Genomic DNA, 13,688 nt, shown 5'->3' with positions numbered 1-13,688 from the left:
CGGATGCCGGGAGCGCACAGGCAGTTTGCTGTAAGCTGTCTGTCTCTCCGTCAGTGAGCCTGCGCGGCTCGATGTGCGACAGCAGGAGGAGGAAGACAGACAGACAGTTACCGTGGCTGAAGGTCGGCCCGGATGGCACCGAGCTCCCGCTGAGCGCAAGCGGCAGAGCACACAAGTGGCGAGTCGGGGGGTGGGTGGGGGGGCTGTACGTTAAACTCAAAGAAGTCGGGATGGACGGCAAAGGCACCCTGAAGATGTTCACCAGGAAGAAACGGGAACTGATCAAGACGCCATCCATCTCGAAGAAGAGCCGAGCAGGAAGCCCCGGGCCGCAAAGCAGCGCGTCGTCTGTGAGTAGATGCATCACTTCTGGTTTCAGCCTGGCACCTCTGCTGAGCTCTGCGCGGGTGTGTGTGTGTGTGTGTGTGTGTGTGGTGTCAGATGGCCACTAGCTGGAGAGGACAGCCCGCAGGGAGAGCTCCTGGACCTGGGGTGACTGTGTGTGTTTGTGTGTGTGTGTGCGCTTGTAGAAAGACCATCAGTAGCTGATGTAAACGCTAGTGAGGTTTTTTGTGAGTGGAGTGATCAGAGTGAGAAAGTTTAGCGTTGGGTCAAACTATTGGAAAACATTCATTAGGATGAAGTTTCACAGGGACACGTGTGCAGATACTTGTGTGCATGTGTTCACCTGATTGCACACTTGACTCATATGTGGCTCATCGGAAGCTTATATCGTGCTGGGCTTTTACCACTAAAGCGGGGACAGGCTGTAGTGTGCGCGCGCGCGTGGAAGATCTTGCAAAATGAGTTTCAAAAGCAGCTTGTGCTCAGTTAGAATGGGGACAAAGCTGTAGAAGGGAAAGAGCATGCTGAAACGTGGTGGCAAAAGTAGCTACAACCCTTACTCTACCAGTCAGAGAGTTAAGAACACCAAGCTGAAAGGCAAAGACAGACTGGACATACTGCCCAACAAGCACAACGTATGGCTTAAACAGGTATGTTTGGGTATATGAAAACCATGTCATGTGTGGAGTGCAAATTGTTATGTAGAGATGCTCTTGTGTTTGCAGCAGTGAGTAGCGCTCCCTTTCTTTGTCAGGCCCAGAAACTGCGAGGCACCAACTACAGTCGACCAGAAGTGGGAAGCAAGATGCACTAACCAGACTAACGAACCCTTTCTCGTGATGTTTTGTGTTTTATAGGCAGATGAAAAGGTCATTTGCGCCTCTGAAATCTCACTGTCCTTATTCAAAACATACAGGGCCATTTCTGTTACTATCCACTCCGCTCAATGCCACACCCAGTCAGAGCTTCAAGGAAGAGGTGTTGCAACAGGATCTTGTGAAAGTTTTCATATGCATGTTTATCAACAACAGCGCCACCTGTGTTAAAAGCCAAAGGAGCAAAAATGAGTCACGTTGGTGTCCTCAAAGCTTTGAGCTAGAAAAGCAGAAAACAGGTGATCATTTTGACCTTTTCTCTCTTGCTGTCGTTTGTCAGCTGTCCATCCTTCAGGAGCAGCCTCGGAAAGATGCTGGCGATATCACTCTCTCATCTTCACCCTCTTCTGCTTCTTCCTCTTTGATGCCCACTCCAACCCCAGCTGGACTCCTGGACCCCTCCATGTCCTGCCCGGGCAACCCCAGCACCCAGCACAATAAGCTGGGAGGGATACAAGGGCTGGGCTGCCCGTCTCCCGTTGCCACCCTGAAGAGGCCGACTGCACTGAGCAGACATGCCAGTGCTGCAGGTCTGTTTCAAGCACAGCAATGCCTGGTGATCGTCCTGTTGAGTCAGGGGAATGTGTTTAGATATAGATGTTCCTCTACATCCACACACTCTGAAACATAAAGCAAAGGCCGAGCAGCGTACAAAATGTTAACAAAAAGTTGTACCTACCTGAGGTTTTGCCATCTGCTTTGTGAAAGCTTCTTCTACCATAATGTTGAGGGATTGTTAGTCTGTTAAGTAGGAAAAAAAGGTGAAAAATTGCCTATGCAACTTAAAATGTTTTGTGTTCATGGACCAACAGTGTAAAATCCACAGATATTCAGTTTCAAAAACTTCACACTGAGTAGTCGGAGTTGGTAATAGAATGTTTGTTCAATTGTCTTTTTTTTTTTTTTTTTTTCTAATCAGTCGACTAAGTGATAGTTTTGGCCCCATATGCAGCAATGTCATTTATACCTTTGAATGAACTGCTGATTCAAAGTGTGTTTTGTCTCCTCAGGCCTACCACTCCACTCGTGGGTGTTCACTAAAGGCCAGGGGAGAGGAGCCTTGACCCCGAGCCCTCTGTCTGAGGGTCCAGAGAGCACAGCCATTGAAGTGGAGGACATCCCAGCCCTGCTAAGGGACGTGGCACGCTTTGCTGAGGCTGTGGAGAAACTGAAGGATGTGGTGCTGGCTGAAGGTAAATTTGTATATTTTAAAACCTTGTCTACAAACTTCCACCAGTCACAAATCAACCCACAGGAAACCTTCAGCCAGCTAATGATTTATAAAGGGCCCAGATAGTTTGTCTCACTTGTCATGCTGAGTTCACGACTGGTCTTGTGATGTTTTTGGACAAATGGCAGCTCACAGAAACATGTTCGAGGACATGTGTTACGGGTTAACTGAGGGTTTGAACCAGGCACCCTAATGGTCCTCACGCTTGTTTTCACTGCTGTGGAGAACAAACACAGTCTGCTCACTGTGCATGTGTTGCCAGTTATTATTTTCCACTTCTGGCCGGTGACAGTACGTCGTTGTTTCTGTTGGATGTCGTCATTTTGTGTCAAGTACATGTGAATTTTTAATACGGCAGTTTGCAAACAGAACAATGCTGTTTGGTCTCCCTCTTCCGCTTCACGTTACACACTCCAGTACGCTTCAACAATTAGGACTAAGACTGCAACTAAGTCGTGAGTTATCCACAGGAGGTTTCTGTCAATCTTGCATCAGTCCTGTTCAAGACACGTGTTTTGGGGGAGGGGAGGAGAAAGGCAACACTGCACAAGCAACTTAACAAGTGACTGAGCTTCCTCTCTCCAAATGAGCGTTTCCGCTGCACCCACAGAGTCAACCACAGTCTTGTCTCCAGCAGGAAGCCAGCTTCTTGTTTACTGCACTCTCGTACACACACTCCTCTTCCCCTTCTGCACGATGCAGCAAGGCTTAAAATGGCAAAACACCTGCACTTTCCTCATGGAGTGAATGCTGCGACTTTAGACTCTATTCCAGCTGCTAAACAAAATGAGTCTCTGACCTTAAAAGACCTTACATCATGTCATTTTTTTTCTAGTGAAAATTTCCGTGGCTCAGATGAACAGGCGGTTTTGTTTGTGTCTCTTTTTGCCCGCTATTATCTGGCTCTGTTCTGTCATGTTCTCCACCCACTGAGAGCTTTCTAAACAGGAAGCCATGATGGATAGCCTCTGACAGAGCAGCCTCGTCCACACTTCCTCCTCTGATGGGATGGCTGCGTGTTGCTGTGACATGGCGCCTCCTCTACCTAATCAGCAGCACAATCAAAGCACGGGCCCTGTCTCCTCCTCATCCCTCCTTCCGTCCAGTGATCACCTTCATCTAGAGCCCGCACTGACTTTTAGGTCCCACTGTACCTCTTTAACATCAGGATGTTTTTGTAAAGTCGAGATTGTCAGTGATTTGTTTTGATCAGCCGCAGAAAGCAGATGTAGCACAGCCTCAGGATCAGTTTTCTAACCTTACAGAACAATAGAAAAGACCACATGGTGTTCTGACATGGTGTTCAGGTCACTCTGTTCCTATTAACTGACACTCTAACACACATTTCCAGACAGACTGTGGGAGGAGCGAGGACCAGGTGACCTCTGGCCTCCTCCACGAGCGAGTCGCCTCGATCAGAAAAGGGGCATACAGACTACAGACGAGTATAATGTTGCAACACTGGATAAATAAGTTAAGAAAAGCTGCGTCTGTGAGGAAGAAATGAGGATGTAGGCTGCAGATGTGTCATCAGTGACATCAAAGCTGTGAAGCTGACACTGAGCCTTGACCTGACCAGTCTGTCACTCTGATTTGTTTGTCATCACATTATCACTGTCCTAACTCTCGGCACTCTGCCCATCTCCGCCGCCTTCTTCCGCAGAAACACTGAGTTAGACTTCTAGGGAAATATTACAATATTTTTTTTTTTTTTTTTTTTCTTGCAGAGTTAGATGAGAAGATCATCACGAAATATTAAGATATATTAGGAACCAATAGCCTTTTGGCTTAAAGACTAGAAACAGGGAAAGAGCCAGCCTGGCTCTCTCTAAAAGTAACACAGTCAAACTGCAGCACTTTTACAGCGCACTGATCAAATTCTCTCTTAGTTGTCTAGACCACACGAAAACCCCAGTGTAAGTATGGGAGGTGTGGGAGCTGGAATATTTTTTGAACAGGAGCAATAACTCTGCTTTTTGCTGCTTTATTGGCACGAAAGCAACAAAGTGTATTTCCCAAGATTTACTACAGTAAATCTTTGTCTTTTATATTTGCAGTCCACCAGGTTCTAAATGCTTTTACTGATATGGACTCAGCCTGTTATTGATGCGTTCAAGGGCATTCTGATATCTGAGGATACAAACTGTTAATGTATTTTTTGCCAGTCGAATTCAAATTTTAGACGCCAGTTTTATTTCTGTGATTAAACCATCCAAAATCAGTGCTGTAGTCCTTATTTAAATATACAGTTCAGCTCTTACTGTGTTGCTCTTCTAACTAAGCTTTGCTTCACATTATCAGACCATACGTTCCTCTCCCTTCCCACTCTTCCAGGGAAAAAGGAGAGTCAGCGGCCTGTGGCCCATGAATGTCTGGGGGAGGTCTTGCGGGTGCTGCGTCAGGTCATCAACACCTACCCTCTGCTCAACACCGTGGAGATCCTGACTGCTGCTGGCAAGCTGATATCTAAGGTCAAAGGTCAGTCAGAGGAGGGAGGCCTTCAACTGTGAACACAAATTTAAAAAGTTCGAGAAGTCAAAGGGAAATATTTATTTTCTAAATGTTGACAATATAAATTTGAATCGTCCAGAGTTTACAGTGATTGTAGGTTCCCAAATTCAACTCACTAGGCAGTTTATTAGGTATAAATCGAGTCCAATACAACAGTGGATTATTATTTTAGTTTATATTAATGAAGCTGGGTGAATAACAAACGCCTCTGTGTGTAAAACAGTGTAGTTCAACAGCAGCACAAACTACAGCCTTTAATCATCAGCTCTCTGAAGGAGTTTTCACCTCTGTGGAGGAGGATTTACTACAGGACTGTTGTATTAGTTTCACCTTACTGTACCTAATGAAGTGCCATCTAAGTGTATTATGGTCAAGTGACTGATGTGCAGGTGTGTAGATTTATTTGGTCAGAATTGTTTTCCTAACCACAACTGAAACCTAAACACTGGCACATTTGATTTTTCAGGTTTCCACTATGAGGCCTGTAATGAGGCAGATAAAAAGGACTTTGAGAAGGCGATTGAAACCATTGCAGTTGCTTTTAGCAGCAAGTAAGTATAGAAGTGTTTATTATGTGTTTTATTTTTAAATAACAGCCTGGTCATCCTATAATATCCATACAGTGAAATTACTACTGTTATCTGGTATAGCTGCTATTCATGTTCCAGTAATTTAGGAGCTAGTGGAACCTTAACTGTACCCAAAGATACATTACTTCTGCTACAGTCAGGAGGATGAGGTTAGTGTGCGTTGATATGCTAAGCAGTCTGTTGTTGGGAATGAGAGAGAGAAGTGCAGTGACAGTGACACATTTTGCATGAGGCTGAGCTGAAAACAGGAAGTGGTTTATCTTCTACCTTATGACACAAAACCAAAACTTGAAAATGTTCAGTACCTAAAACCTGCTAAATGAACAGATGGCCACAGACAAACAACCATCGGAACATTTGTTTCTGTTCAGATCATTGTGAGATTTGAGACCAAATCATTGAATGTAGCAATTATAAAATCATCAAAACTGCCCCCCCCCTCAAAAAAAAATTTAAATTACTTAAAAATAATGTCTTGATAATTACAATAACACTTTGAATAAAGAAATCTGCCAGTGTTATGTTTAATGGAAGTATATGGAATCAGCAATTTGTTGGTGCCATTTCAGGCTTTAGACATCTGTCAGAGCTTTAGAAGGAAGTGAGATGGCAGAGACAGTTGAAATCTGCCCAACATGTCTGTTTCCTCATTCACTCCTCTGTCAGGCTGCTTTTCTGTCATGAACGGAAAAACACCAAAATGGAGATAGCACTTTTTTTTGTTTAGCCTGTATTTTAGCAGACAAGGCAACAAGAAGAGAATGCATAAGGAGATGAGTTTGTAGAAAAATAATTTGACCTACAATGTGAAGATTTAAAAAAAAAAAAAAAAAAAAAAAAAAAAGATTAAATGTGGTAGACAAAGATAACTCAGCTAGAAACACATTCTAATGTGTTTACCTGACAAGGTTTCCTGCAAGAGCAGACATCTTTCTTTCATTTCTAGAATCTGCTCGACCCATTCTTCCACAGATTATTTTCGGAAAGACTCGTGACAGATCCGTTTTATATGTCCAGTGTATTTTTGCTGATATAAAGGGGTTTGTGCTGTTTCTCATCAGTGTGTCTGAACTGCTGATGGGAGAGGTGGACAGCAGTACGCTGCTCTCCCTGCTGCCCACTGAGAAGAGCAGGGTGAGTCAATGTTCATCACAAGGCACCCAACCAGTTTAAAGACAGCAGGGTTACTGTGCACAGAGTTCACTAACTATATAAATGTTTTCCACGACAAGGTGAAATTGAGGAAAAAAAAAAAAGAGCCTTGATCTGTGTTTGTCAGTACTAAACTGTCTTTGTGTTGTGTAGTCTATGGAGAATTTGTATGCTGCGACAGGCCACGGAGCAGACGGCGGCCAGTTCAGGAGTGACCTACAGGACGTGGGTAGGCAATCGGTCACTTTGCCAATCACTCACTAAGCTTTTGACTCCTTTCAATCCCTGACAGCTGCCATTGCTGTACTTCTGCACCTCTGTCCTTCCACTGACTGATTTTGCACTTTGTCAGTGTGAAATTACATTTTTATATGTTTATGTTCTTATTATCCATTTACGTGAGGAAATTGTGATCCAGCCTTTTTTTTTTTTTTTCAAAATGATAAAAACTTGTTTGCTTTGGTTGTTAGTAATGCATGAACGTCTCTGTCCATTGACCCGTGTTTTGTGCGTTTGTGTGTAGGCCGAGTTGAGGAAGTGGATGTGATCCTTCAGCACAGTGAGGGAGGGGTGGACTCTGCTCTGCTCTATGCCAAAACCATTTCCAAGTATATGAAGGACCTGATAACCTATGTGGAGAAGAGAATTTCACTGGGTAGGTGGAGATCCATGTGATGAATGGATTAAAATCAAGTGATCAAATAAAAATAAATGTTTCTATCCATTTAAATGTAGATTGGAGCTTTGGCGACATGGAATTAGTATTTGCTATACTTGGATTATATAAGATATTAATCATGAATAGAAAATGTATAACTAAATGAATTTGTAACTTTAAATATGTCCTATGAGTTATGTTGTTAATCGACTGTTTTCCTTCATTTGACCAGAGACTGAGTTCTCCAAAGGTCTTCAGAGATTATACCAGTCCTGCAAACACAGCATCACACATGTAATACTTTCATTTCTTTTTTTTTTTTAACCACTCTTTCTTGTCAATTTGACATTTTCTCCTTCTGTTGAATATCAATCCTTCTATATCTCTGTTTTCATTGTGTTCCCTCCCTCCAGCCCCACATGCCCCTCTTCTCCATCTACTCTCTGGCTCTGGAGCAGGACCAGGAGCAGAGCGTGGGGCTGCAGCAGGCCAGCACCACCTTGCACAGCCAGACCTTCATTCAGGTAAACTTTACTGACTTGTTATATTTACGATTTGTGTTGCAAGAGTTGTTCTGTTAGTGTATCTGCTGGTACTGGAGTGTTTGTCTGCACATTGTGTTGATATGTCAGTTTAACTGTCCATGCAGCCTCTGATGCAACGCAAGCAGGAGCATGAAAAGCGACGGAAGGAGATCAAGGAGCAATGGATTCGCGCCAAAAGAAAACTGGTAATTCTCTATATGTGTACAATAGCAGTCTGAGCAGACTGTCTTATTTATCTGTAAGTAACAATAAGAAATCAAACAGACCAAAAATGATTTGTCTTTTAGATGGAGTGTGAGGTGAACCTGCGGAAGGCCAAACAAGCCTACGTAGTCCGCTGCGAGGAGCACGACAAGGCCAAAACAGCAACTTGCCGAGCTGAGGAGGAGGGAGGAGGATCTACAGCAAAGTCTGTGGAGAAAAAGAAACGGCTGGAGGAGGAGGCTCGCAACAAGGTTCTTATCGACCACTTCATCGCTGTTTATTAGATGAGATTATTAGAAATAAACAGCAGAAGTACATTGAAAAATAAAAATGTGTGTGCATGCAGGCAGACGAAGCAGAGGCCACCTATCGGACATGCATTGCGGATGCCACCACGCAGCAGCTGGAGCTGGAACACACGAAGGTCACGGTGCTGAGACAGCTGCAGGACGTCATCAAACAGAGCGACCAGACCCTCCGCTCGGTCAGAATCAGCAGGAACAAGCACACGTGCACAAAATTGTGTCAACAACTGCAAAATAACTTCTGTTTATTGTTTCAACACCAGGCGACCATCTCCTACTACCAGCTCATGCACATGCAGACTGTAGCATTGCCCGTCCACTACCAGACCCTGTGTGAGAGCAGTAAGCTGTATGACCCAGGGCAGCAGTACGCCGCCCATGTCCGGGACCTGCAGCTACCAGAGCAGCCGAATGTCTACTACACATTTGAGGCCTACTCCCCATCCAGCTCATCATCACAGTAAGAGCTACCTAGGTTTTCCACTGAAAGTTGAACATGTTGACGCTGATTGACTTTCTTTGAGAATTAGAAGTTTGATATTGTTCTGTCAGTGAACTAGATTTGTAGCTACAGCATAAAGACTGGACACAGGAGTGAACAGCTTGTCTGGTTCTGTCCAAACAACTCAGAAATCCACCTTCATGTCTCTGGGGTCTTTTTACTGGTTGTCTGGCAGTCTCAGAGACAAGAGACAAGCTAATAAATAATTTGCTGCTATATCTCCACTAAAACCCATTTTTACACTCTGGTTTGTGTGGGTGCAGTACATTCATTTTGTAAACAGCAGTGGTTCTGGTTTATTTGTGGGTTTTGTTACCTCAGGACAGAGGACAGCTACACTAACTGCTGTCTATAGCTTTATACTTCCCTTACAGACACAGTTATCAATCTTGACATCTAACTCTCAATGTCGTGAATAAGTATCTTTTCCAAACTGAGGAACTATTCCTTTAGAAAATGTACATAAAACTATTACAAATGCTACCTTGAATATATTTGCCATCTTATAATTCCACAATTTTGCAGCCATGGCCACAGACCAAGGAACGACAGTTTTAACACAGAGCAGCTGAGCCACGCAGAAAATCCTGCCACCAGTGTGGATATAACAGCTGGAGACAACAGAGAGGCAGAGGCTCAACGCAAGAGTAAGTGACACCTGCTGCTGTAAATGTTACTGTGCTGTAGTTTTATAAAGGTAATTATCAACTTATCTGAACTTTTGCATGTAATTTACCTTGTTTTAAAACACTGGAGTCAACGTGTTAGAAAATTAAATTATCAGTGTAAGCATCACATCCCATTGGATTTAGACTTATTCTCTCTTTGCTTTCACAGGGCAGGGCCACAAGTCATGGGGTTCAACAGTGAGTGATGACAGCGTTGCAGGAGATGGAGAGTCTCCTACGGCCAGCTCAAGTAAGCAAGAAACAGACTCTCAGTAACTTACACCAGAATATCTAGTTCATAAATAAGGCTAAGAAGAATTGAATTGGCTTTCTCTTGGCTGTTGTCTTCTTAAAAGCACATGGTATAGCTGAGAAAATGCATTTAAAATGTACTTTTATTGTAGCCGACGTCAGTAAAATTGTCCGGACATCGTCCACTGGGACAATGTCATCCAACGAGGATGCAGATGAGAAAGATGGGAATGTAGCCTCATTTGAAACTCCAAGTAAGGCTTGCACAGGTTGTTTTGATTTGGCTATCAATATCGTATGAGTTTTCTGGAGTGGGCATGATTTATCTCATTTCTGTCAGATATTAACGGCATGGATCCTGACGTGGTGGTGTCTACTAGACCCTTCCGTAACATCGGTCTGTCCAAAGCAGCTCAGACCCACAGACTGAGGAAGCTACGGACTCCTGCAAAGTGCCGTGAATGTGACAGCTATGTTTACTTCCAGGGAGCCGAGTGTGAAGAGGTGAATTCTTCATCATGCCTTTCAATATTCAGTTAGTTCCTGAAAAGTACCTTAGGATACAAATGTGTAGAGCTTGAATGTCATTAGACAAGGTGCATGAGGTGACTTCTTGCTTTCCTGCCTGCATAGTGTTTCCTGGCCTGTCACAAGCGCTGTCTGGAGACTCTGGCCATCCAGTGTGGACATAAAAAGCTTCAGGGGCGTCTGCAGCTGTTTGGCAGGGAGTTTGCTCAGGTAGCCAGCTGTGCCAGTGACGGCATCCCCTTCATCATCACCAAGTGCATTTCTGAGATAGAAAGACGGGCTCTCAAGATGAAGGTGAGAATGTGCATTTGCTAGAGTGCTAAATGTCTGCGTCTTTGCCCTCTGCCACTGAGAAGTAGTTTCTAGTGCCTGACATAAACCACTGCTTCCTCCTTCCAGGGCATCTACAGGGTGAATGGGGTGAAGACTCGAGTTGAGAAACTGTGTCAGGCTTTTGAAAATGGCAAGGAGCTGGTAGAGCTGTCCCAATGTTCCCCACACGACATCAGCAACGTCCTCAAGCTTTACCTCAGACAGGTCAGACACATTGAATGCCAGCACATGCAAGAGCAAAAAAAACACACTGAAGCACTGCCAATGGAGTTCTAGAAGTGGATCATAGATAGATTTTTTTTTTTTTTAGGTAATTAGACAAACTGTTGAATTTCTAGATCACTTTGAAAGTTTAGTTTTTTAGGAAGATTGACAATTTTAAAAATGGAAGCTAAAAAAAAAGTGATTGAATTATCAGGTTAAATGTAATTAAGATATTTTAAAAATAATTACTTTAAAAAGGCTCCTCCATACTTCAAAGGCTGTGTGTTTACGCTCTGAGAGTTTCTTGAAAGTTTTTCTTGCATTTTTCACCTTCAGCTACCAGAGCCCATCATGCCGTTTCGCCTGTACAACAGTCTGATGGGTCTTGCCAAGGAGAGTCTGCAGAGTGAAGGAGACGCACCAGAGGGAGTGGAGGCCGAGTCAAGCAGCATTAACCCCGCAGTGGGCAGGGGGCCAGAGCTGGTAGACCTGGGCCCTGACACTGACCCTGAGGTCCTGGTGCTGGTGGACAAGCTGAAGGAGCTTCTTAAGGAGCTGCCCAAGGCTAACTTGTCTACGCTGCGCTACATCATTCGACACCTTCGGCGGTCAGTCCTTTGAAACAAAACATCAGGAAAACAAAACCAAAGGCTGTGTTGAATTTTATTAGGTGTACAGATTTGTCCTTGACACATCTTTATCTTCCTCCTTCCAGGATTGCAGAGCTGGAGGAGGATAACAAGATGAGTCCCAGCAACTTGGGCATTGTGTTTGGGCCCTCCCTGATGCGTCCTCGTCCTACAGGAGCCACAATATCCCTGTCTTCTCTGGTTGATTACCCGCACCAGGCCCGCATCGTGGAGGCCCTCATAGTCTTCTATTCATCCATCTTTCAGTCAAAAACCTCCCAGTCCAATAAAGCCTGCCGCACTTCTTTCACCTCCACCCAGCAGGTAGGAGTACTGAGGCTAGACAGTCACCTCTCATTGCATATTTGTAACATTTTATAATAAGCTTTTTTCGAATGGTAAAGGCCTAAATCAATTGTTGATGTGATATATTGTTGGTTCAACTCGATAGTTATTTCATGTTCTGAAGTCAATTTTGCCAATTTTTATTTGTATACAAGTCAACAGAAGTTAGACCAGCCTTAGCATATAAGTCCTTTTAAACACAAATAAGTTAATGCATGTTTAAATACAAAAATTGTTTTTTTTTTTTGTGTGTGTGGAGATTTAAGACTGAAAAAACAATCCCAATGCACTCAGCTGCCCTTACTGGCAAAAGTTCATAGTTCATAACACACTGAAAGGTTGGGTTCAAAACAAGCACTACAATGTCAACATCAATTTCCCTGTCCAGACATATACTGACGATTCATATGAACCCGTGACTTCCCTCCTGATTTGTTGTGCACATTCTGTTTAATACTCTCATTAACATGAGAACACTACTCCTCCTGATTCAGGGTAGTATTTCAGATGACAAGATGGGAAGCTCTGCTGATGGAGAGGAAGATGGAGGCAGACAGGAGCAGAGTAAACCAGACTCTGACAAGCTGGAGGAGGGATGTGGTAAGTTTTCATAAACACCATGTTGCATTATATGGCTATAAATGAAATAACTCCCTCTGAGCTACAGCAGCTTAAAGTCGGTCTTTATCTCCATGCAGGAAGTTCTTTGGGGTCACTAGGCTCCAGCGAGCAGCTCCCTGACACCGACTCAGAGCAGGATGAAAGCGGCCAGAGGACAGCACGCCCCCACAGCCTGATGAAGCAAGAGAGTGAGGTGAGCTTGGATGAAGACCAGGTGAGCTACAGGGACAGTCTGGACCTGTCCAGCCAGTCTGCAATCCACACCGACCCAGAACTAGATGTGGATCAGGGCCAGAGCAACTCAGCTAGTGAAGACCCCCCCGCTTTGCCAGACAGTGGGCCCCCAGATGATGACACAGGTGTAGAGCAGAATCTGAGCGCCACTTTGGCTGAGTTGAACGTAAACCAGTCCAACAACAACAACTACTATTGTTCCCCTAGTTTAAGTCTGTCTGGGCTTCCCCTGGCACGGCTGTGTGGAAAGAAATTATCCCTGAGCAGAAACAGGGACAGTGAGCCTGACTTTGTCTGATATAGGTGTTGAAGCATCACTGTGTATGAAATCTGTAAGATTAAGTTAAGTGACAGGAATCTGGTTTTTCTCATTAAAATCCAGCTAAAACTGAAACTGAGATTTATTTTATGTACATTTCTTTTTTTTTTTTTTCAAATCTGCATGCATGTTTGCAGCTATTTTGATCTATCCTGGTGGTGAATCCTCTGCAGTCTTAATGGTGGTTTATCTCCTGTCAATTCAAGAGGTTTGACTCAAATGATTTTAAACATACTCTTGTTTCTATATTCAAGTGTTTTACTTATTGCTCTTATTAATCCTGGGGAAAAGGGGGGCAGCAAATCACATCAGTGTGTGCAATGCAAAATTTTTAAACAAAGTGCTGCTGGTTCTATTTCAGCACTAAACTTTGAAAAATAAATTTAGCAGTTTCATATAAATGTTGCCTGTTTGCTCTTATGTATGTTTGTTCTAGTGTAATAAAAATGTGTTCATACAGTGCTAATAGTTTTTTATCCATATCCTCGTTTTGAAATGTTTGTGTACGTCACAGATCAGAGTAAGGACAATAAATAAGTTACATAAACATGCCTAAAAAGGAAACAGCATAGACATAAATTCACAGTGACAGATGCATTCACTTCCTGATGTAGGGAGAACGCCGAAGAAACAGTTT

The 13,688-nt window shown here is 43.7% G+C and overlaps 1 protein-coding gene across 2 annotated transcripts; it reads left to right on the top strand.

The window, feature by feature from the left end:
* Positions 1–76: 76 nt before the first annotated feature.
* arhgap45b (Rho GTPase activating protein 45b) lies at positions 77–13,513 on the top strand. 2 transcript variants are annotated; one of them, XM_026304705.2, is made up of 24 exons: positions 77–350; positions 1,501–1,750; positions 2,231–2,413; positions 4,786–4,929; positions 5,429–5,513; positions 6,614–6,686; positions 6,858–6,933; positions 7,228–7,359; positions 7,595–7,656; positions 7,776–7,886; positions 8,012–8,092; positions 8,195–8,362; positions 8,458–8,595; positions 8,680–8,876; positions 9,444–9,565; positions 9,756–9,836; positions 9,991–10,092; positions 10,179–10,342; positions 10,472–10,660; positions 10,766–10,903; positions 11,240–11,511; positions 11,619–11,856; positions 12,372–12,477; positions 12,576–13,513. In XM_026304705.2, exons 1-24 carry the CDS (start codon positions 231–233, stop codon positions 13,028–13,030), a joined length of 3,687 nt encoding a protein of 1,228 aa, XP_026160490.2. In that variant the 5' UTR covers positions 77–230; the 3' UTR covers positions 13,031–13,513. The 2 variants fall into 2 exon arrangements, with proteins under 2 accessions (XP_026160490.2, XP_026160491.1); XM_026304706.1 differs by lacking the exon at positions 77–350 and adding an exon at positions 418–995.
* The last annotated feature ends 175 nt before the right edge of the window (positions 13,514–13,688 follow it).

The sequence above is a fragment of the Mastacembelus armatus genome, chromosome 4 (assembly GCF_900324485.2).
Source record: "Mastacembelus armatus chromosome 4, fMasArm1.2, whole genome shotgun sequence".
Classification (NCBI taxonomy): domain Eukaryota; kingdom Metazoa; phylum Chordata; class Actinopteri; order Synbranchiformes; family Mastacembelidae; genus Mastacembelus; species Mastacembelus armatus.
This window is presented reverse-complemented; position numbering and strand designations above follow the sequence as displayed.

What these genes read in the sequence shown, in the direction of transcription:
- arhgap45b (XM_026304706.1), top strand. Translation starts at nt 867, where the DNA reads ATGCTGAAACGTGGTGGCAAAAGTAGCTACAACCCTTACTCTACCAGT. An exon ending in GTCTCCTACGGCCAGCTCAA is followed by an intron (nt 9,837 to 9,990) that starts GTAAGCAAGAAA and finishes CTTTTATTGTAG; the next exon opens with CCGACGTCAGTAAAATTGTC. An exon ending in ATCATTCGACACCTTCGGCG is followed by an intron (nt 11,512 to 11,618) that starts GTCAGTCCTTTG and finishes TCCTCCTTCCAG; the next exon opens with GATTGCAGAGCTGGAGGAGG.